Source organism: Biomphalaria glabrata, chromosome 9, assembly GCF_947242115.1.
Source record: "Biomphalaria glabrata chromosome 9, xgBioGlab47.1, whole genome shotgun sequence".
Taxonomy (NCBI): domain Eukaryota; kingdom Metazoa; phylum Mollusca; class Gastropoda; family Planorbidae; genus Biomphalaria; species Biomphalaria glabrata.
In genome coordinates, this window is record NC_074719.1 from 9,224,203 (window position 1) to 9,247,962 (window position 23,760).

At 34.6% G+C, this 23,760-nt stretch overlaps 1 protein-coding gene across 1 annotated transcript; it reads right to left on the reverse strand.

The window, feature by feature from the left end:
- Positions 1-485: 485 nt before the first annotated feature.
- On the reverse strand, positions 486-18,004 carry LOC106052276 (integrator complex subunit 5-like). Its single transcript, XM_056042429.1, has 23 exons — positions 17,937-18,004; positions 16,887-17,094; positions 16,676-16,785; positions 16,053-16,207; positions 15,617-15,709; positions 15,234-15,438; positions 14,892-15,009; positions 14,120-14,195; positions 12,964-13,055; positions 12,757-12,818; positions 11,519-11,658; positions 10,891-10,999; positions 9,805-10,022; positions 8,734-8,939; positions 7,983-8,104; positions 7,440-7,646; positions 6,721-6,876; positions 5,081-5,202; positions 3,346-3,416; positions 2,256-2,404; positions 1,989-2,093; positions 1,812-1,854; positions 486-1,436 (listed from the first exon to the last, which is right to left on the reverse strand). Exons 1-23 carry the CDS (start codon positions 17,973-17,975, stop codon positions 1,342-1,344), a joined length of 2,901 nt encoding a protein of 966 aa, XP_055898404.1. The 5' UTR covers positions 17,976-18,004; the 3' UTR covers positions 486-1,341.
- Between the last annotated feature and the right edge of the window lie 5,756 nt (positions 18,005-23,760).

Sequence of the window (23,760 nt, forward strand, 5' to 3'; positions counted from 1 at the left end):
GACCTGCCTACCAAAAAAAATCCAAATGCGTAACGCTGATGGTCAAAATGCGTATTTTGGAACCAGAATGCGTAACACTTACGAGATCCACTACTTTGTCATATATATATATATAATATTAGATCTAGATGTCATGTTTAAATCTACAATCTAAATCTAGATCAATACGACAATAGAGATGATATCTAGACTAGATCTATGTCTATATAATGAATATAATCTACTCCAGACCTAGATCTGGGCTCGAGAGTGTTACCGATGCCGTGGATCCGCTACAAACGTAGGTCTACTCCAAACTTTCGTAAGCCTACCTTCATCCTTGATCTATTCTATACTAAGAATCTAGTCTAGATCGAGACTAGATGGTAGTAGATGTTATCGATCTAGATCTAATCAATCTAAATCATACTACAACTAAATTGGATCTAGATTGTTGAGAAATGTAGAGAATCATGACTAACGACTTAACGTAATGACTAGCTAGATCTATTCCTGTATAACAAGCTTTCTAGATCTAGAATCCAGATCTAGACTAGATATCTACAATGTCACTCAATGTGTTTTGAATCGATAGCACTTCGATATTTTTTTCTATACAAATGAATACAGGAATCAGGGATTCAACATAATTAATTTCTACTAATGAACTTACAAAAAAAAAGTCACGTTGGTGTATCAGCTAACTGACGGTACCAACCCGCCACTCCCTCACTCTCGCGTTCTTCATTTCTAGACTAAATCTAATTGCTTTTAAGAACCAATCAACGTATAGATCTGGACACAATGTGTTCCCCCACCTTTTCTGTCCCCCCCCGGCCAACAAAACGGCTTAGCGTGACCTCCGTGACCGCTCGTAAGCTAGTCAAGAGAGGGGGGAAAAAAAGGATACGAAAAGCGTAACGCGACGGGTTCAATGCGTATTTGCGTACTGACGGTCATTTTTGGGAGATTTTGCGTAACGAATACGCATTTTGCGTAACGGTAGGCAGGTCTGACTTAGGCCTCCTTAGGAATTTATCCTTGTTCATTTACTATTCTTAGCATGTTTTTGTTCCTATAACTTTCAGGCAGGGTGATTACAGTGTAACTGAGTTGTTTATTTTCTGCATCTGTCCAGCGTTTCAGAAGGTCATGCCCAGTGTGTGTGTTCATTAAACTTAAAAAATATAATGTGAAACCTGTTTGTATTCGTTCACCATTTACTGTAGCCTAATCTTATTGAATAAAGCCCAAGATAATGGTTTTCTAGTTCAGTTATTTCATTACAATATACAATAAAACTGAAGTGATGCTGAACAGCAGAATTTCACAGGATATCTCAAGAGAAGTGAACTAGATGCTTCACATATTGAAGAATCTTGGACACAGGTGTCCCATGTGATTGATGTTGGCATGCAGGATCGAGTGAACCACAAACATGTGGGAAGTATCACAAGCTGAAAAAACAAAAGTCAAAAAGTTAGTGTATTTAAGAATAAACACACAATAAGTAGAAAAGATTTTAAGCCAAGTTAAAAAAAAAAAAAGAGATCTAGACCAAATAACTCAGGATCTGATACATGATGTTCTGGCAGTAGAAAAGAAAACTCAGTGATGACACATCAGAACTAATGTTTGATGTCTAAGAGACAACAAGGCCTCCTGCACTGACATGAGAAGCTGTTAAAATTAGATTCTAGCATACGTTTAATCCCACAATTCCACAGATTGTATTCTGACTGAATTTAGGTAAGACGAAAACAAAGACTTGTACTTGACAGTATCAATCTACACGTCTTAAGATTATGAAAAAAAAAATTTTTTAAACTCACTTCGACTAGATTGCTCTTTTTCAAACTCTGTGGGAGGATTTTCCTATTGATAAAAACAAAAAAGGAAATTTGTTTAAAAGATAGAAAAAAATCTGAAAATTTATTTAAATATAAAATTTGGTTTTTCATTTAGATATTTATTTATTGATTTAGTAAGCCAATCAAATAAACCCTTACCTTTATATATCTCCATAAAGTCAGCAGTAACAAATATCCTTCATAGGGTGACACAAACGGAAACAATTCAGCGACATTTGACAAAGGTGGTGGTATCATTGAGCCCTGAAAAAGATTTTATTTTTTTCAATATGTAAATGGAGTGACTAGATATGTCTGCTATCATTACAGTACATAGGTTATACATAGGCTATTGACACTACACTCAACATCTTTCTGTTTAAATAAACCATTAAACTGACAAAACATTGAGACATTGGTGCCCACCTTTGTAAGACAATGGACTAGTTTAATTGCACCTTCAAACTGCTTGGGACAGTTCCTCATGCGTGTGTCTCTAGACACCTCTAAATGATTCATAATGACTGCCATCAATGACCTCAACACAGGTGACAAATAATACACAAACACACAACCTGAAAAGAGATTTAAAAAAACAAAATCTTAGCCCAATGTTAAGTTCATATTTCTATCTTATCTCTATTTGCTGTAAACTCATATTCAAAAAGAATCTAGACTAGTTCACTCGAAATAACATTTTCAGTATGCAATGAATGACATGTCCATGTTATGTAACTAAGAAAAATCCAATTTAAAATAGTAATCAACATGGTTATTGTTATAATAATCATAAACATTTTTTTAAGTATAAAATAATTGCAAACTTAAAAAGAGCATTATCATATAAATTAAATTATCATTTGCTTGCAGGTGACATAGACACAATGTCACTCGAAAACTAACATTGAAAGGATGTATTACAAAACTGATTCATTGTTTACATTGGTCGAATAAACATTTCACTTCAACCTCCAACACTTCGTGTCACATAGAATAGAGAAAGGTTACAAATGTTTGGTAAAAATATTTCCCCAGGGACTCACTGGAAACATGAGGAAGAGCTAACTAGCTCATAAATGCCCAAGGAAGCTACAAATAAACTTAGACTCTGGGTAACTATAATCCAGATATTTTAAAAAGTAATCTGAAATCAAGCTTTTTTTCGACTTTATAAATAGACTGTGAATGATTAAGTGATTTATATTGTGTCCTTGTAAAACTATTGTGTGTGCTTAGTTATACGATTGAAGTTTGATATGATATGTTCATATTTAATTTTCTGAAGTAGTTAATGAATATAAATCAACAACGATGTTTGTCTATTTGTCAAACTCTGTTTTCAGTTATTTCCTCAATATGAGAATTCCATGATTGTCATTTATTAGCTAGGTAAGAGTTTTTAATTACAGTAACTGATTTACCATGAAAACTTTTTTTTGTTGCATTTAATAATTAGCATTCTGTTTGGGTGGAAAGACATGTTCCAATGACTAAATTAATAATAGATAACACTTACTGGAACTAAACTCTTGAATAACATTCCACACCACAGGCAAATCTTCAAGTCTTTTCCAGACCAATGTATCTCTGTGAGGAAATTTTGTGATATTGTAATAAATTATAATATTAAAAAACAGAATGAAAAAGTTACCATTGAATGTAGACTGTACATACACTTAATGAATAGTTTCACAGATAAATAGATCATATAGATTAGAATTTATTGAATGTTAAGTACAGTTCTCCTTTCAGACCTTGTGGTCTAGAGGGCAGATGATGTTAAAAGTCATCCGTTTCTGTGGCCTATGGTTTACAAGGGTGTCATGTGGCCAGCACAATGACCATACGCCTTTACTTTTCCCCAACTAATGTCAGGTACCCATTAGAGCTTGGTGGAATCAGAGGCACCAAAAATCCCGAAATTAAAAATCCCAGTCTTCACCAGGATTCTAGCCTGGAAACCCTGGTTTGGAAGTCAAGCGCTTTACCGTTCAGCCACCGCGCCTCCAATGATTATTTAAAGAAATGCTTTTTTTTTTTTAAGTTTAGAACAAGATAGAAGAAAGAATTGAAAGCAGAAGAGTTGAACCCATTCCAACAAAGACAGAAGAGTTGAACCCATTCCAACAAAGGCAGAAAAGTTGAACCCATTCCAACAAAGGCAGAAGAGTTGAACCCATTCCAACAAAGGCAGAAAAGTTGAACCCATTCCAACAAAGGCAGAAGAGTTGAACCCATCCCAACAAAGGCAGAAAAGTTGAACCCATTCCAACAAAGGCAGAAGAGTTGAACCCATCCCAACAAAGGGAGAAGAGTTGAACCCATTCCAACAAAGGCAGAAGAGTTGAACCCATCCCAACAAAGGCAGAAGAGTTGAACCCATCCCAACAAAGGCAGAAGAGTTGAACCCATTCCAACAAAGGCAGAAAAGTTGAACCCATTCCAACAAAGGCAGAAGAGTTGAACCCATCCCAACAAAGGCAGAAGAGTTGAACCCATCCCAACAAAGGCAGAAGAGTTGAACCCAATCCAACAGAGGCAGAAGAGTTGAACCCATTCCAACAGAGGCAGAAGAGTTGAACCCATTCCAACAAAGGCAGAAGAGTTGAACCCATTCCAACAAAGGCAGAAGAGTTGAACCCATCCCAACAAAGGCAGAAGAGTTGAACCCATTCCAACAAAGGCAGAAGAGTTGAACCCATCCCAACAAAGGCAGAAGAGTTGAACCCATCCCAACAAAGGCAGAAGAGTTGAACCCATTCCAACAAAGGCAGAAAAGTTGAACCCATTCCAACAAAGGCAGAAAAGTTGAACCCATTCCAACAAAGGCAGAAAAGTTGAACCCATTCCAACAAAGGCAGAAGAGTTGAACCCATCCCAACAAAGGCAGAAGAGTTGAACCCATTCCAACAAAGGCAGAAGAGTTGAACCCATTCCAACAAAGGCAGAAAAGTTGAACCCATTCCAACAAAGGCAGAAAAGTTGAACCCATTCTAACAAAGGCAGAAAAGTTGAACCCATTCCAACAAAGGCAGAAAAGTTGAACCCATCCCAACAAAGGCAGAAAAGTTGAACCCATTCCAACAAAGGCAGAAGAGATGGACAAAAGATATGAAGCAACCACCTGCTCCAACAAAGGTAGCTTACCAACATCCAACAAAGACTATTCATGACTAACAAAACCAAGTTTATAACATTAATTTTCATTAGCTTCATGGGTCTAAATTAAATGAAAGGTAACAAGATCTAACCTTTCAGTTGTCACTTTACGAAAATCTGGATCCTGCCAGTGGACATCATTGTACAGTGTGTCAAGGGTCAAGATGTCCACAATAACACAACCAAGTGTTCGAGCTGAGCTTTCACTGATTGTCTGTAAAATAAAAACAATGTTTGCAAACTCAATGTCAGGTATTGAAAACAATTGGTCCATTTTTACATTTTAAGTTTCTCATGGAATATTGAAATAAGTCTTCAGCAAACATTTCAATAACAGACCTGCCTACCAAAAAAAGTCCAAATGCGTAACGCTGATGGTCAAAATGCGTATTTTGGCACCAGAATGCGTAACGCGATCCATTATTTTGTCATATATATATATAATATTAGATCTAGATGTCATGATTAGATCTACAATCTAAATCTAGATCAATACGAAAATAGAGATGATATCTAATCTAGACTGGAATGAATGTAATCTACTCTAGATCTGGGCTTAAGAGTGTTACCGATGCCGTGGATCCGCTACAAACGTAGATCTAGTCTAGGTCTACTCTTCATCCTTGATCTAGTCTATACTAAGACTAAGAATCTAGTCTAGATCTAGACTAGATGGTAGTAGATGTTATCGATCTAGATCTAGTCAATCTAAATCATACAACTAAATTGGATCTAGATTGTAGAATAATGTAAGAGAATCATGACATAACGTAATGACTAGCTAGACTCTAGCTACATCTAGATAAAATTGCTAGATCTATTGATTCATGTATAACAAGTTATCTAGATTCTAGATCTAGAATCCAGATCTAGACTAGATATCTACAATGTCACTCAATGTGTTTTTAATCGATAGCACTTTGATATTTATTTCTATACAATGAATACGGGAATCAGGGATTCAACATAATTAATTTCTACTAATGAACTTACAAAAAAAAGTCACGTTTGCTAACTGACGGTACCAACCCGCCACTCCCTCACACTCGCGTTCTTCATTTCTAGACTAAATCTAATTGCTTTTAAGAACCAATCAACGTATAGATCTGGACACAATGTGTTCCCCCACCTTTTCTGTCCCCCCCCCTTCCGCCAACAGGACGGCTTAGCCTTAGTGCGACCTCCGTGACCGCTCGTAAGCTAGTCAAGAGAGTGGAAAAAAAAAGGATACGAAATGCGTAACGCGACGGGTTAAATGCGTATTTGCGTACTGACGGTCATTTTTGGGAGATTTTGCGTAACGAATCCGCATTTTGCGTAACGGTAGGCAGGTCTGCAATAACAAGTAGAAAACAATGACAAAAGTTTAATACCACATGATATGCACAAATGTGACCATACACATTTGTTGTACACAGCCTCCTTCTCAGCTGCCATACTTATGTGAAAGTCAACTCTATCTCTATCAACACATTGTCTATGCCTGTGTTAAATAATGCACTTGTGCGCACCATAAGTACCAGTGCAGGGGAGAACTATTCCAATATAATGAACCTCATATGGAGTGAAGAATACAAATATTTCTAACTAGTTTTTTTTTATACATATCAAATACTCTAAATCACTGGGTATGTTCAGCTGCTTTGTGGGTTAAGTCTACTGCAATCTAATATATTTTCTAGGCTCAGCCAAAAACTTTACAGTTAAGAGACGGGTTAGAATATTCACTTACAGTCATATGTCTGTTGACTTGGTCTGTCTCCATGGGCTCATGGCCTGTATCACTATTGACTTGACCTGAAAGGTCCTGTCTACACCTCTGTCTGTTTTCTCGGCAGCATAGCCAAAGTGTTTCAGTGAAAATTAAACAATTTCTGACGACCTGGCTCTGTGAAAAAGTTGGAAGGTTTAGTGATCAAATCAAAATAAAAAACAATATTGGTATAGTTACCAGTTATAGCCTTGACTTTTTATTATACAACTAATATGCCATGTTTTTATTTGTAAGAAGAAGAATTGATGACAATATATACAATATATTTAGTTCTGGTAATACTTTTAATTTCTCATCCTAATGTTTCTATTCTTACAAAATAGCATGACACTGAGACATAGATGATGTTGACATACAGTTCTTTATTAACCTTCAACCAAATCAAGCCTAGCTCAACACCATTATTTACAAAATGGCCTATTTTTGAGGTTTTCCCATTTGATTGTTATAGTTTTTGCTAAATTACTAAATATCATCCCCAGGGAACTTCACTGTATTGTAGGTTTTAAAAATGTCAACATCTTAAAAAGCCAAGAATGGTTACAGAATCTGAAAGCCTTTTTAATACATTACAGATGTGAAATAAAAGAAGGGCTTGAAAAGTGTATTAAAGTTGAATCATTTATCTTGGAAGATAAGGACAATTGTAACATAAGTTTAAAGCACTGTAAATATACCTTCTGTAGAGGTTTGACTGGCAACTGAGTTTTAGGAATCTGTCTGATGATGCCACCATGGTAGACACTAGAGTGGAATCTGGGAAGGGCTATAGACAAACTCTGTTGGCGATTCTCCTCTAACAATGAGACAGTGTCCACACCATTGCCATGTGGGGAGTTCGATGTGGCAGGCTGCCACCTGCCTCCAAACAGATGACAATTTTCCTGGAAGTCAAAAAAAGAAATTGGTTGTTGATAATTTCATATATTTTTATCAATTATTCAACAGCAATAAGCTAATTTATTAATTTATTTTAAGCATGGTTAGTCATTTAGATTTTAAGTCTTGCCAATTTAAGAAAAACTTTAACATACATTTATTAGCAATATCCAATGATATTTTTCTTTAGTCACTTAGGATTTTAATTGAAAATAATATTTTAATAGTTATTTTATTATTTTAAATTGTTAACTTAACTGAATGCTAACTATGTTAGTTTAAATATATGTTTTATTATATAGTTCAGTATAACTGGTTTTCTTTTTTTTTTTATTGCAAACCTTCTGTACAGCTCCTTCCAATAAGTAATGTATAAATAAACTTTTTGTGAAGGGATAACGGCTTAATTGTTCAATACAGGACATACATAACTGGGTCATTCTGTCAGCTTTACTGGCATCATCTAGGTAGACAGAGAAATTATACATCATATGGAAATATATTTTTAAAATATATCATTAAAAATATATATAATATACTAAAAAGTGTTTTCTTTTTTGTGTTTGGCTTATGTCATAGAAATTTAACTATAATTATGTTATAAAGAAATGTATGGATGTCTCCCAATTGAAAAACACTTAAGGAAACATGGCAATGTTTTATTTCAATAACTTAGTTTATTGGGAACAAAAAGCATTGCATTAAATGTTAGTTTGACCAACTTCTACACTTGGTATTTAATGAAATAATACAGAACTGGATATTGGAAAGACCACATTGTAGTATCCTAATAAAACACTACAGGAAGACATGTCTTGATCCTAGGCTTTATTGTAAAAGAATGACAAAACAGTTCAAAATAACACAGTACACACACACACAAGCTGACCTGTACACCACGACATTAGGAAGCACCAGTACAGATCAGTTCACAACGCATAACACGAAACATAAATACACAAATTTAAGTTTACCACAATCACAGAAACTGGTCTATGCATTTTGAACAAGAAATCAAAGATCTCAAAAAATTAAAATTTCTATTTAATAAAAAAAACAACAACACAGTATTGAGAACAAAAAAAATGTTACCCTTTTGTTCAGTGTTCTTATGTAAAGAAGTAAAGAAAATGATGGCTATCACACTACACAATCTTGTCAAAAGAGAAATACTAAGGTCATCTGGAAAGCCGACTAAGGTCATTAGCCTTAGTGCACACATGCTGATGTCTTCATTGGCTGAGAGCAGCAGGTCACACAGAACTGAATGGCGCTGTTTCAGACCTTCTAGTATAGTGCTGAAAGAGAGGTCAGAAAATTGAGTAAGTTCCTGAAGGATTGAGATATTCCAATGAATGCTAAATTGTCTGTGCTCTGTCAAATTTTACTATATTTTATCTAAAACATTCATACAAGTTTGTTAGTACTAGCTTGACTATATTTCAATTAGCACAATAATCTATTCATTGTTTTCTTTTTGTTTGTCTTATAATTTTAGTAAAATGTATATAAAACAAACTGAAGTACACTCTTTGTGGCGCAGTAGCTGAGTTGTAAAGTGATTGGCTTCAAGGTTCTAATTTTGGAATTTTTTATTTTAGGATCTTTAGGGCGCCTCTGAGTCCACCCAGCTCTAATGGCTACCTGACATTAGTAGCTGAGTTGTAAAGTGATTGGCTTCAAGGTTCTAATTTTGGAATTTTTTATTTTTAGGATCTTTAGGGCGCCTCTGAGTCCACCCAGCTCTAATGGCTACCTGACATTAGTAGCTGAGTTGTAAAGTGATTGGCTTCAAGGTTCTAATTTGGGAATTTTTTATTTTTAGGATCTTTAGGGCGCCTCTGAGTCCACCCAGCTCTAATGGCTACCTGACATTAGTGGGGGAAAATTTTAAAAGCAGTTGGTCGTTAGCTGGCCACATGACATAGAAACAAATGACCTTTACATCATCTGGCCTATAGATGATCACAAGGTCTGAAAGGGGACATTTTTTTTTTTAACTTCCTTATAAAATATTTAGGTGTAGTCACATTTGTCACAAAACTTATAATTTTTTAAAATATTTTTAGCCCTAAACACTTTTCAAAATCTAAATACTGATACATCATTGATAACATCACCTCTATTGGCCTACATTAGAGAAGTATGAAAAGATGGATTCACCTGCAGGTCAAGGCTTTCCTTTTGATCTTGACTTTCTCCACATTGACCAGTTTCTCCAAGTTTCTCAACGCACGCAGCACATTGCTGCTGTTGGCTGTAGACTCTGGCTGAGACGTTGTGGCTGATGTGAGCTTGTTGAAAATGTGAACTAAAGTAGAGGAGATAACTGATGGGATACCAAGTTCACTCCCTTGCCTAAGTTTATAAAATGTTCCCAGCTGATGAATAAAGAAGTAGGATGGTTTAGTAAAAATTTTGTTGGCAACAGCAAGTCAAAAAACCTGTATTATCTTTTAATTTAAAGTATTAATTTTTTTTTGTATTCCTGTATCTATGAAATGTAATAGTAGAGATAACTCTAGCTAATACAATAGTCAGAAAAAACAAAGATATTTCAAATGACTATTTGCAATTGGGTAAGGAAAGAGAGATGTGTCTTATTCTAAATTTTTTTCTTTATCAGACCTGTCTACCAAAAAAAAAATTTAAAAGTGTAATACTGATGGTCAAAACGTGCATTTTGACAACAAAATATGTAACACTTGTGTCATCAACTATTTTGTAAAGTGCAATATACAAACACTAATTATTATATAAAGACATAATATATATGTATTAAAAAACATACAAAATAACAATATTTAGATCTACATATTAAAGATATTTAATTATTACAGGGCGTCAAATCCAAGGATCACAACTGTCAATATACAGTAAATTTAGAATTTAAGTAGCAGAGTCCTAGAGTCTAGATGTACCTGGTCTTACTAGACATATATAATAAAGATCTGATCTTGATATATATCAGAAAGAACAAAAGTAGATCAAGAAATCTAGTCATCAAACTCAAGATTGACTAGATTACTATATATAGATCAAGATTAGATCAATCTCTAGATTTACTATTTAAACTAGACTATTCTAGACAATAAAGAGACTTAAGAATAGATTAGGTGTCATTTTTTTTTGTTGGAAATTTCGCGTAATAAATACACATTATGGGAAATGGAAGGAATGTCTGCTTTATTCAACTCTAACAACTTACATAAAATACAACAAAAATAATTAACACAAACACAGAAATACCTGTTGTGGGGTGTTGGCACTAAACACAATGTTAGCTAACATTGAGGCTGAACAGTTCTCACCAGCCTGGAGTGAGGTATAGGTCAAAAGTTTCTGTAACCATGGCACTCTGAAAAAACAATTGTTTATCCTTAAGGAAAACACATTTAAGTAATGGAAACATAGGTATCTATTTCATACGTAGCCACAGAAGTGTTGAGCTATTTGATAAGTAGCCACAAAAGGATTGGTCATGACCAAAAAATAATAGTCTAGAAGAATAATATAGTGAACTTTTTTTTTTGTTGTTTTTTTTTCAAATAATTAAACATTATACAAAATTGAAACAAAAATCTTTAATACAAAACTTGAAATGAATCAATAGAGTCATAAAATATACCAAATTGGTTTGGTTCATGTTATTTCTCTAAGAAATTTGATAATTTAAAAAAATGGACCTTGTTCTTTATCAATGTTCTAAAAGTTGTTATTGTTTACAATCAATTTTGCATTGAGAATTACAGAGCTGTATATTGTTTTTAACACGATGCATTGCACATTTATATAATAAGACTGTTGATTCTTTGCATTTTTATATGTGGCTAAAGCATATTTGGGCTGAAAAAAATTTAACTATCAAAGCACTAACCTCTTGCCATAACTCTGTAACAACAGGGTAGTTAATTTGGAACTTTGTTCTGCCAGACCTGACAGCAAAGGAAGATCAACAACAACTGCATTCCCTTTCCTGGCCAGGACACCACGTTGAAGCTCAAATAACAGAATGTGCTGGAGACAAAAAATGTACATTGTTACTTAGTAAAATTCTCTAAAAATCTCTTTAACAATCACTTTTTATACTGTTTCTTTCAATGAAAAAACAAAGCTTTCTTTTTCATTCTTTTATGAACTAAGCCTAAAAACAACTAGAAAAGTTTTTTTAGAATATGGAAAACACCTATTTGTCCCTAAAACCTTTCTGTTGCTTAAATTTTTCAAAGGAGAAAAAAAAAAAAAGCTAACATGTATAAAGTATGAAATGAAACATTCGCAGTCAAGAAATATTGCACAAAATTGAACCACAAAGAAAACAAAAATTAAAGAATGCACCTGGCAGACAAGAAGAACAAGTAATGAAAGCCACATGTAAATTATGAGTGAGTCTGGTGTGAATGTACACTTTGGTTTCTTCTAGTTATAATGTTTTTGTGTTTGGTGTAATGCACAAATTGTAAGACAAATTTCCATATGGACAATAAAGATTATTATTATTATTATTATTATAGACAAAATATATGTACTTTTATTTATTGTAAGTGAAATATTGTCTTTAAAAAATTATCCAAATGATTTTTTTAAGGGAAAAATCATACAAATGTTACAATTTTGTACAAATGCACAAAAAAGATGCATAAACATATCAAAATGCATACTATTTTGTTTTCCTAAATGTTTAATATGTACACACTAAGACTGACTAAAAAGAATTTTTTTTTTTTAACTTCATAAGTAACCAATTGACAAAAATTGATTCATTTTTGTTAAAAGTCTTAAATGTAACTTAATGAAATGATGATACATAAAACACTGAACCATAATATACAAAAACAAAATTTAATAAAATACTTAGAAAGACACAAAGATAAAGGCATATTCCTCATCCCATATGCTAGGACAAATTTGTACAAATAATCCCTCCTTCTTCCCTAGTGCTATTAGAGCATGGAATGGGTTGCCTGAGCTAGCCAGGAAAACCAGTGAGTTGGCAGAATTTAAGTCATTGGTTAATATGCATGACTGAATGCATGAGGCGTAGGACATAATCATCTTCTTTTTTGAAGTAACGTCTGTATTATATAAGATAAGATAAATGAACTTTTGACTGACCATTATTTCAATACATGTATCTCTCACTTCATCAACAGGCAACTCACTTCCAGCGCTCTCTTCTGTGCAATGAAAAAAAAAAAAACAAATCAATAATAACTTAAGTCATTAATATGATTTAATAATAACTTAATAATTTGCTTGATTTTGATTTTCTCAGTACGCATGCTTAAGCATTCAAAGAACAAAACATTAGCATGCTCCTACCTTGAGGTAATGCAGTCCGCAATAAAAAGTTGATGATATCACAGGAGCCAACTTTACATTTAGCAATAAGGTGGACAACAAGGTTTAGAAAACTGTGGAGAACATCAAATAATATTAACTACAAGGTGACAAGTGATAAATATCAAGGAAGATTTCTTTATATTATGTAAGATTAATGTGTAAAGTGTCATTTTTAAATATGCTTTTTTTTTTTTTTAAACAAATAAGAAAATGGGAAAAAATGTGTGCTTAAAAATTTATAATAGAAGTGAAAATGAAGCATCAGCCAATTACCACAGCTTTTGGTACTCTATGCATAAAATAAATTTACAAAAGCCTTTTTAATGACTGTAAATAAAAAAAGGTTATAAGACTTGATTCCTCTTGTCACTGGAGTTAGACAAAAAGTCATCTTTGGGAAGCAACAATCATTTCATTAGCCATGTACTCAATAAGAAATTTTGAATCATATGCAGTTAAAAAGCATTGACTGTAATCCTTGATTTTAATAGGAGTTCAGTTTTTTAAATAGCCAAGCTGCAACGTATTCAGAACAATGCTGCACGAATAGTCCTTAGAAAAACAAGACAAGATTCTGCTACTACGCTCTCGCGCACGCTCCATTGGCTTCCAGTGTATATATAAAAATGAGATGCCCTTGTACCTTAGCCAACTGATTACTCTATATGTCCCCCAGAGACCTTTTTCAGTGCACGGACCAAAGGTTTAGAACTCATTCCCCATTGATCTCAGACAGACAACATGCTACACCACTTTTAAGAAGAACATTAAGACTTATCTGTTTTTTAGATTAATTGTCATTTTAGCTGTCGTGTTTGTGTTTGTAATGTTATTACAGCACCTTGAGCCTACATTTTGTGTGTCAACAGCACTTTATAAATAAAATTATTAATTAACTAATTATTTTAAAAAATCATACTGCAGAGGTGATATATCAATCAAATTTTCCTTTCCTAGCAATACACTTAAGAATGGCATTGTACATTTACAATATTGAGTGATGTGAGATAAAACTATAGGGTCGCCGTAGTACAAAATGGCTCCAGAAAGTGTTGAAAGTAAAATCTCACAAACATTTGAAAAGACTTAAGGGATAAAACACTTGGTCAGAGAAACTACTTCAAATGAGTGTTACCTGTTGTAATCTGAAGGTGAAGATCGTTTCCAGTGAGTAAATTGTCTGTGTAGTTGGTTCACTACAGATGAGCTCACTGAGATGAATAAAAAATACTGATTATAAAAAGTACAACTGCAGACACTTAAACAGGAATTCTTAATGACAAATAACTTTCACAATTTGTAAAGAATACTTTAAAATGGTGAATATATACATTTACGAAGAATATATTAACAGTACATTTTATAATGATAAAATGTCTTAAAACTTAAAATCAAGTAGTTAACTTTTGTTAATACCCCCCAACACTCTTTTGTTCCCCTGGCAATCAAATCATTAAATAAGAACAATCTGATATAAACTTTGTCACATGTAAATTATGAGTGCGTCTGGTGTGAATGTACACTTTGGTTTCTTATAGTTATAATGTTTTTTTGTTTGGTGTAATGCACAAATTGTAAGACAATTTTCCATATGGACAATAAAGATTATTATTATAACACCCTTTACTGAATTTTGACTTTTTTACCACACTTTTAACTCAGACAAATTAACAGTTTAGAAATAATAAAAAAAAAAACAACTTTGCATTACTCTACAAAGAAAGCCTAGACACCCAGATGCATACTTCAAAACTATTGTTTTAATGGTATAGACATTTGTTTCCTTTAAAGTAATGTCTGTATTTACTGCCTTTCTCTCTAGTTACTTTTTAACTATGCATGTGCCACATTTTCACTTGTCATAGTCCTAATAAAACATTAGGCTCACATAAAACTTAATGACTTACAAACAGAAACTAGGTCAGGTGTTAGAATGTTCAGTAACAAGTCTGACATTGATGCCAGCTGCAGTAAAAATGGCAGTGTTGTCACTCTAGAGCTCTGAGTATCTGAATGGAGACTGGCCTGTATCATGAAATATAAAGTTTTAATAAACTTAGCACATAAAAGTACATTTTTCTTCACATACTAAAAATAAATTGAAGTTTGTAATTGAATTGGAACTAGCTCTTGTACACAAAGGTTTTATTTCAATTAAAAAAACAACTTAGTTCTACAAAAATGGTAATACACATTCAGACAGTCACATATCCAGCAATTAAATTGATTTAATTTGAATGTGCACAAACCTCAAACAATGCCATTAAAGCTTTCCTAATATCCTGACTATGTTTGGCTGCCAAATGTCCCAATATTCCTACAACTGACGCCATTTTAGGCACTTTCATTCTGCTGCTACTTGCATCTTTGTCTGAACCATCAACTGAACCAGTACAGTAATCTTTCAGACCACAGTTAAGTACTCTAGTAATGATAGTTCTTGGGAAACAAGACCTAGAGAATGTAAAAATTAAAAAAAAGTTTATGCAAATTGTATAGATGATTGTTAGATATGAACATTAGCTTCCTTTTTTATGTTAATGTTTCTATGACTCATCAAAAAAACAAATGGCTTAAAAGTTTATGCAACGCGATGATGAAAAAATAATTTATTAATTTAGAATCAACTTACCCAATATGAGCAACTACCCAATCAAAATGTGGAGAGTATCTCACTGACGCCTCTAAAAGTGCATCCACACAGATGTCAGGGGCACTACCAACCCTGAAGGAAAATAAAAACAATCTCTATAAAAAAAAAAGCTGCTTATCTAAAGATATAGTTTCAAGAAGAAAAGTTTGCCTGCACTATGTCTATTGGTCAAAGCAGGCGACATTAAAGAGCAGGGGAACTCTGAGTAAGGATGGAAGTGAAAGAATAAAGGCAAAAAAATGAATTGGGGTAAACTTAGGTGATAGAAAAATGTTGACAACTATTAAATTAGATGCTTGAAAAAAAAAAAAAGTTAATCAAACTAACTACAAAGAGAAACAAAGAAACTAAAAGTGAAATGATTTATTAAAATAGAAATATTCTCAAGCAAGAACACCAACTTGCATTCCCTTACATTGCAGCAAAACATTCAGTGGTTATTTCCATTAACATTTTGGCTGGAGGGCAGGCCATCCACATTTGAAGGACTTCATTAAGAGATGTGACATGTTGGACACCTCTTTTAGCAGCATACTTACTGCTCATTAATCCGAGCAAAGACAGTGCCCACTGAAACAATTATGTCAAACAGTTTATCACATTTCTAAAACGACTATTCATTCCGACCATTTAAAATGTAAAGAAAAAATCATTTTAATATTCAATCTTCCAAAGTCCTAAATAATAGACTATTATGCTAAGAACAAAAAATAGTCTTAGAGCAGCCATTAATGGTAGTTCATGAAAGCATTTTGTTTTTTACACTTCTTCTCCTTCTTCTAGCCAGCTTTATTGCTGCTGAGCTGTGAGCTCTTTTGCAGACTCTGCCATGGAAAAAAAGTGTGCTGTTTTCTTCACTTGTTTTTTTTACACAGAATCGTGAACCTTAAGAAGTATAACAGGCCGCTACAAGCCTTAGTATACATGTTTAATAAGTTTTACTAAGAGGTAACTGTTAAAGAGAAGTCATAGAAAATGTTAAAGCGTCCGAAGAATTAAGAAATAGTCTGGATAAAGATAACTTGGTGTTAAACTTACAGAAGAGACTACAGGTGCCCAAGCCTCAGCATTGGATTTGATAAAACTAAGTAGTACTCCAGTAACATCCTGCAAGGCTGAAAGCTGACTTTGCTGTATAGCTTCTGGATCTGAAATTTATAATTCAGAATATAATGAGGTACAATGGAAAATCATACCAAATATTCTATATTTGTTCAAAACATTTTCATTAAAATCAAGAGTTTGTTACCTTGGCCACTCCATGAGTTACGATCGGCAAAGCTCAAATGTGTGTTGATAGCTTCATCAAAGGAGAGCGCATAATGCTCTAGCACAGCATGACGAGCCACCGGGACAGTTCGTAGCAGGTATAGGGCAGAGTTGGAAAGGGTTTCATAACTGATATTGCCACTAGTGATGCTACCTTGTAAAAACTGATTCAATTGTCTTCTCAAGTCCTGGTAGAAATATGTATTATTGTTAATTTTTGGGGTTTTAAATATAGATCTATGTTTACCTGACACTAACCAAAATCAGCTATAATAACATCATTTTAATGTCATTTTTCTTTAAAAGTAGTGAGCCAATAAAGTCTTTATCTAATAAAGAGCAATTATTTTTAATCATCTCTTAATTCTACTCAACAACCAACAAGCCAAGGAGTGTAGAAATGCATGTTTTTTAAACTGATTTACTGAAGCTGTAGAACTAATCTACTAACAAAGAACAGCAGCAACCAGAAAGACTTGTCAGAGGTTTACAATAAGGATCTATTCTTCTATATAGTCCAAGGCCAAGGGTTCTCAACCTGTGTGTCATGACCACCCTTGGGAGTCGAATGATTTGCCAGGGGTCACCTGAGGCTATCAGCAAGTGGATCTAAATTGACTAAATCAGACTGATCTAGATTGACTAGATTAAACATGTCCAGTGCTTTTTTCATATTTTTGTACGCACCGGTACCTTTTTCAATGTGGGGAAAAAATTATTACTTTTCTAGCATTTTAACGTTTATTATTAATTTATTAGTAGTTAAATGTTAGGCAATCTATCACTGAGAGTGAGTCTGTGAGTCGCCTGAGTACCTCTACTCTCAGACTCAGTACCGCCGGCACCTATTTTTTTTTACAAAAAAAGCATTGTGACTGATCATGTCAATCATGATAATTTAAAAAACATTTGAAAATGAGACACATTTGGAAGATCTAGAATCTAGTACGTCAATATCTAGACAAGTAGATTCTACTTTTACTAACAAATACATTATCATTAACAAATATTATTGAAATTAAAGACATACTCTTGAGACCGATAGCGAATCACCTCCGACAGTCGCCATGTTTTAAAAAAAACAACAAATTAAACTAGAGTGTTTTCCCCTTGAATTTCCTCCACTGATCTATGTAGATGTAGCACTTGATCTACACACCGTCAACGCGCGTTTATTTCTTACCAAGTTTTCCTTTATTGTTTACTTTTGTCCGGAACCTCTCCTCATTTTTTTTTTTTTGCAGTTCCAATAAAATGACCCGCATTTTAACGCTTTAATTCCCTCTACTCATAACATATTAGGCTATAGGCGTACTTTTTATATTAGGCTATAGCCAGTGAATTCTAGTAGGTAGCCTATCTGTCGCTCCTTCACAATTTTCTCTCACCTACAAATTTAATATCTCTATCACCAAATCAGGGACGACCTTAAGCCGATTGACCGATCGCTCCAAATTGAATCCCGTTCCTGGCACGCGCCCGCAATTTAAATTTAATAGGCAATAATATCACTATCATGGCTTTTTGTCACAAATGTATAGGGCTTATGATAAATTTAAGGGTTAACATATTTGATTGACGTAACTTTAATTAACCCGCTTGAGCCTATTGCATTTAAGTTGCATCCTATGCATTTTGTAGGCCTATAAGCCTAAGAAATGTTGATATAATAATCTAATTAATAACAATAGTTGTTATTGTAAAACAAATAATCAGTGGAATGGCCTCGCAAGCATCCATTACATTGGGCCCCGCAATTTGTAAGGACGGTCATGCACCAAATAATAATAGTCTGTACATATTCATTGTTTCCCACACCAGTATTCAGTAGGCCTATCCTATTGCTCGTGCAGGTAGGACTAAATCCATTCAATCCATCACGGATATATCATACAAAATAACAATAACTTCATTATGGCCGAAAGACACCACAATTTCATTTATGGATATAGAGCCTCTTACTTTTTCAGAGGCATAGAAAGTTGACAAAGCACATGTTCATTGCGGATTTTAGTTTTGTACATATTTTAATAAGCAGGCTTACAGTACTGGGTAAAGGCTGATTTATTATTTCGGGAAAATGTCTTAAGCAAGTAAAGTCTGTATAAAAACTTAGCTGCCTGGCCTGGTCGTGTGACAAGTGAGACAGACTGACCCTTGATAATTCCGCTAACCGAGGATTTATTTGTTATTAGGCCTACAAAATGAAAAAAAAAAGGGGGGGGGAGCGGGCTTACGACTAAAGTGTTTCCACTCGAATGTTCCGCACAAATAGAAGAAAAATTGTAGATGGCAATGCATGTAATTACTAACATAATTTATAGACATAAGAATATTGCATTGATGATTGACAGCACTTTCAGACCTTCGTATCTATTTTCATTCTAGTATACATTTTGAGCGCAAATAGTAGGCCTATTAGGTGCATTGATGCCCGTGCAGTGGCGTAGCTAGGGTGGGGGGAGGAGGGGGAGAATTTGAAGATCCCCCCGGGCCCCAACTTGAGGGGGCCCCAAATGAGTGTCCGAAATTAGTTTTTAAATAAATTAAATATTACGTCACTGCCATGTAATCTTGCTTTTCACGGTTGTTATTTAATTTTGTTACCCGTTTGTATGTATTTCACATTATTAACACTATCCGTGCGGAGTTACTCTCAATTTCAAGGAGTAACTTCCATAGCGGTGACTAGCGCCATGTTACTTTCAGGAAGTAATTTAGTATATAGGGTAGTTTATTTCATGGTCCTTATCATTTAAGAGGAAACCTGATAAGAGCACTGAAAACAAAAGAGACCATGAATGTGTCGAAGAAAAGTATCACTATTCAGATGATTCATGCAAAGATATAGCAGTCGAAGAAGTGAAAACGTCTCTTGATGAGAGAAGTAGTGTTAAGGAAACTCCAGGGGAATACCCTTTACCACAGTCAGAGAAAACATCTGAAGTGTGGACACCTTTGGGGTCTCTTCTTGAGCCAAGACAAGACACCTCTTGCAGATGATGACACTCTGATGACAAACTGTGTCACTTTTTTCCTGTTTGACGAAATACAGGCAAATCGCTTGTTCAATGATGTCATTGATGCACGAGCGCTTTCCATCAACAAACTAGTACCACAATCAACAACTAACATATTGAGGAAGCTAGCTTCATATGGTTATGATGTGTGATCAAATCTTGCATCATCCATTCGAATACTGCTAACTCAGGCCACTTCCATTGCGTCATGTGAGAGATCATTCTCAAAGCTCAAGTAAATTAAAAACGATCTCAGGAGCACAATGACGCAAGAAAGACTAAGCATGTCAGTGGAGTCACAAATAATAGGCAGTATCGATGTAGATGATGTTATAGATACCTTTACTGCACAGAAATCACGACGTGAAGCGATATCAATTGAAATTTGTCACTTGTGCATTATTTCGCCAAATAACAACGGTATTTTTCATAAAAAAGAGTCTTAATATTCTGTACCAATTTGAATGCAGGGTTGAATATTAAGTACGTTATCTCACATCATGATGTCGAATGTCAAAATGCAAGGGGCCTCCAAAGAGGTAAATCCCCCCCCCCCCCCGATCTTAGTTAGTGAAGGCCATGGGCAATATTTTAGTTAGACTCTTTAATCCTTCTTTAGAGGTAATTAGTATTATTCATAAATCTATAAGTAGACAAATGGCATATTTGTAAAGAAAAAGAGTTTTCGCTAATTGTATCTTATTTTCCGTATTTTCTTGTATTTGAGATAACCTATATATTTTGTTAAAAATTATATACTTTGTTGAAATGTGGAGGGTTCCATTTAAGTTGAAGCACTGGGCACAGTTTTGCGTATATCCGGCCCTGCGTGTACCCAAACTCGAAATAACCCTGGCTCTGACACCATAGTTCTTTAACATCACTAACAACGTTTGATCTATTGATTGCATGAACCAAGATATCAATGCGCTGCTTCACAAATAGTGTATTATTAATGTGTTATGATTGTAAAAAAAAAAAAAGTTCATTTAAACATGCAGACCGTCGACAGCTCAATATGACGTCACACCTCTCCTTCAGTCCCTATTGACGACGCAAGATTGTACTGATTCAAACAGATCGATAGCTGTACGGTGACACCCAGGTTTATGCTCGGGGAACCAATCAATACCACCTGTAACGGACCCATTTCGTCCCCCACCCCCTTATTCCATTGACATGTAATCGGTAGAGCAAAGAAGGGAAAAAAAATGTATGTACCTGTCTTGGCAGTAGCTCTATCGTCTGCTGACAAACATATGCGATTCAACGCCGTGAATCGACGAAACCGAACCGATCACCCGAAACTAGAAACGCTCCATTAAGACTGTCTTGACATGAAGTCTTTCTTAAACAGTCATTAGGATAAGGGGCTTGTGTTTGTTCCTATTTATGATAGACCTTCTTAAGGACTAGGACAAGTGGTGGGTGTGTGTGTGTGTAAGGGGGAGTCCCGTGGGGAGTCTGTTGAATAACAAAGTTTGCTGTTACTTAGTTTAGTTCAAAACAGGACTTGTATTCCAGACTATATCTAGTGTGCTGAATAAAGTACTAGAGATATATGGAAATCTAGACTTCAATGTTCTAACCGTCTGTTTCTTGATACTCTGGAACATGTTTACATTTGAAATGGTGAAATAATTTCTAAGTTGTACATACGTTACATTTTGTATCAATTCTCCTCTGTTTCTTCAATGTACTTTTTATCGTGAGTTTGGATAGCAATGTTAATCAACGGTAAGTACAAATAGTAAGTGTATTTGACCTAGGTCATAAAGTACCGCACCACCAGAACATTGTTAATTGTTCCAATGTAACCAAAAAAAAATGAACCTTTTATTCTATATTTCACACAGTACTTATAGAGAACAGTGTTGGCGTTGGAGACAACATATTTGTAAATAATTCGAGTAATTTCTCCCTAGGTGTAGAAATATATATTTTTCACTCGCGCACTGTATACATTTAAACAGTATTGGCCGTGTCGGTCTCAAGTAGGCAGGGTCGGATTAAAGAGAGAGTAGGCAGCGCTACAGCGCCTGGGTCTCCACAAGAAAGGAGCCTCCACAAGAGAGGAAAATATATCGAAATTTCCATGGGTCAGAAACTTCTTTTTTTTTTTTTCTCATTTTTAACGCTAACACTTTAAATCTTAAGTCGGGTAGAACCAATGTCGTAATGAAGAAGTCTCCGCTTGTTGTAAAAATATAAGATAAGAAGATATCGGCACAGCTCCGGATTTACGACAATGCGTCTACCAAAATACCTTACCCTCCACAAACTCAAACATATACACTTTTTTTAAAACTAAAATATGCATATTAAATATATAAAAAAAGGAAATTGAGATAAAATTTAAAAGTAGTCAATTTTTTCTTTTTAAATATAGTATGCTTTTTTTTTTAGATGTAAGTATGTTTATTTATTCACCTTCACTCCCTTTACCTATCCCTTTTGTCTGTTTGGACCGTTGGGGCACCATGCAAGATTGTCGACCGTCTTTCTCCCTTTCTCTCTGTCTTTTGCCTTGGATAGAACCCTCTTTCAATGGCAGGCCCCGTCCATTCTTGTATGTTGTCTTACCATCGCTTTCTCTGTCTGTGGTAACTATGTCTCTGCGATTGTGATGCGATCGTTTTATTCATTAGTAGATCTGTATTAAAGATTTAAAAATAGTTTAGGGGTCTCCACATACTTAATTTAATTAATTAATTTTCATTCTCTGGCGCTGCCAAGGTCGAGCTTCGTTAAAAGGAAACAAAATTCATTGTAGCCTCCTCAACAGTATCTGCTGAGAAATTAACTGATGACGTGGAAGGTCTGCAGCAGTAGGCCTACTGTCCTCTTATCTTATCTTATCTTATCTTATCTTATAAGATACAGACCTTACTTAAAAATGAAGATGACTACGACTACGTCCTACACGTGTCTCTTTATAAATCTTGTCATGCATGTTAATTAACGACTCTTACTAGGGTTTCCTGTCTGACTCTGGCAACCCATACCATGGCTCTAATAGCACTAGGAAAGAAGGAGCATTTGTAAGAATTGTCCTAGCATCTGAAACAAGGCGATGGCTTTTGTGTTCGTATCTCTGAAAGGTAATGAAGATCCTTCTAGGAATGCTTAGGACTTGGAATGTGTCTGCAATATCAGTTGTCATTATCCCCTCGGTTGGTAAAACAATAGGGCGTATTGTTACTATAGATAGCTTCCATAGTCACTTAATCTCTCAACTTAAGTATTCCACTTTCTATCAATGTTTTTCAATGTCAGTTTTCCTTATAGTGTGAGACAGTGGCACGGCGATGTTAATGGTGATTTAACTCTATTGTCTATAAACAGTAAATCTAGGTGATTACAATCCACCATCAAGTCAGTCTATCTCAGTAGGTAATGGGTTAACTCATGAACCTCTTGTGGCGAATATTTGTACTAAAGAGGTGAATGTTTCTTGATCAGATTATGTGCCAAAAGCCAGGTATTGATGTATTAGTTTCGCTACTTGGTTATGGTGACCTAGGTATTATTATTATTATTATTATAATGTTGTTGTTGGTGCTGTTGCTTTTACAAAATAAGAAGAAGTAAGCCCTAAGAGACGATAGTGTTCTTCACTGCGACTTAAAGTTAACAAAACACAATTTGTATAACCAGGTAGTTTGAATGTTTTGATTGTAAGTATAAGTAGAGCCTAATCTATTGTCTACTGTTGTCTCATCCTAATCTCCATTGTTACTATCACTAAGCTATTGGCGCATTGTGTTGTTTTTTTTTCAAATAAAGATCATTTTTTCTCCGTTACACATTACTTGCATACCTCAGCCCTCTAGC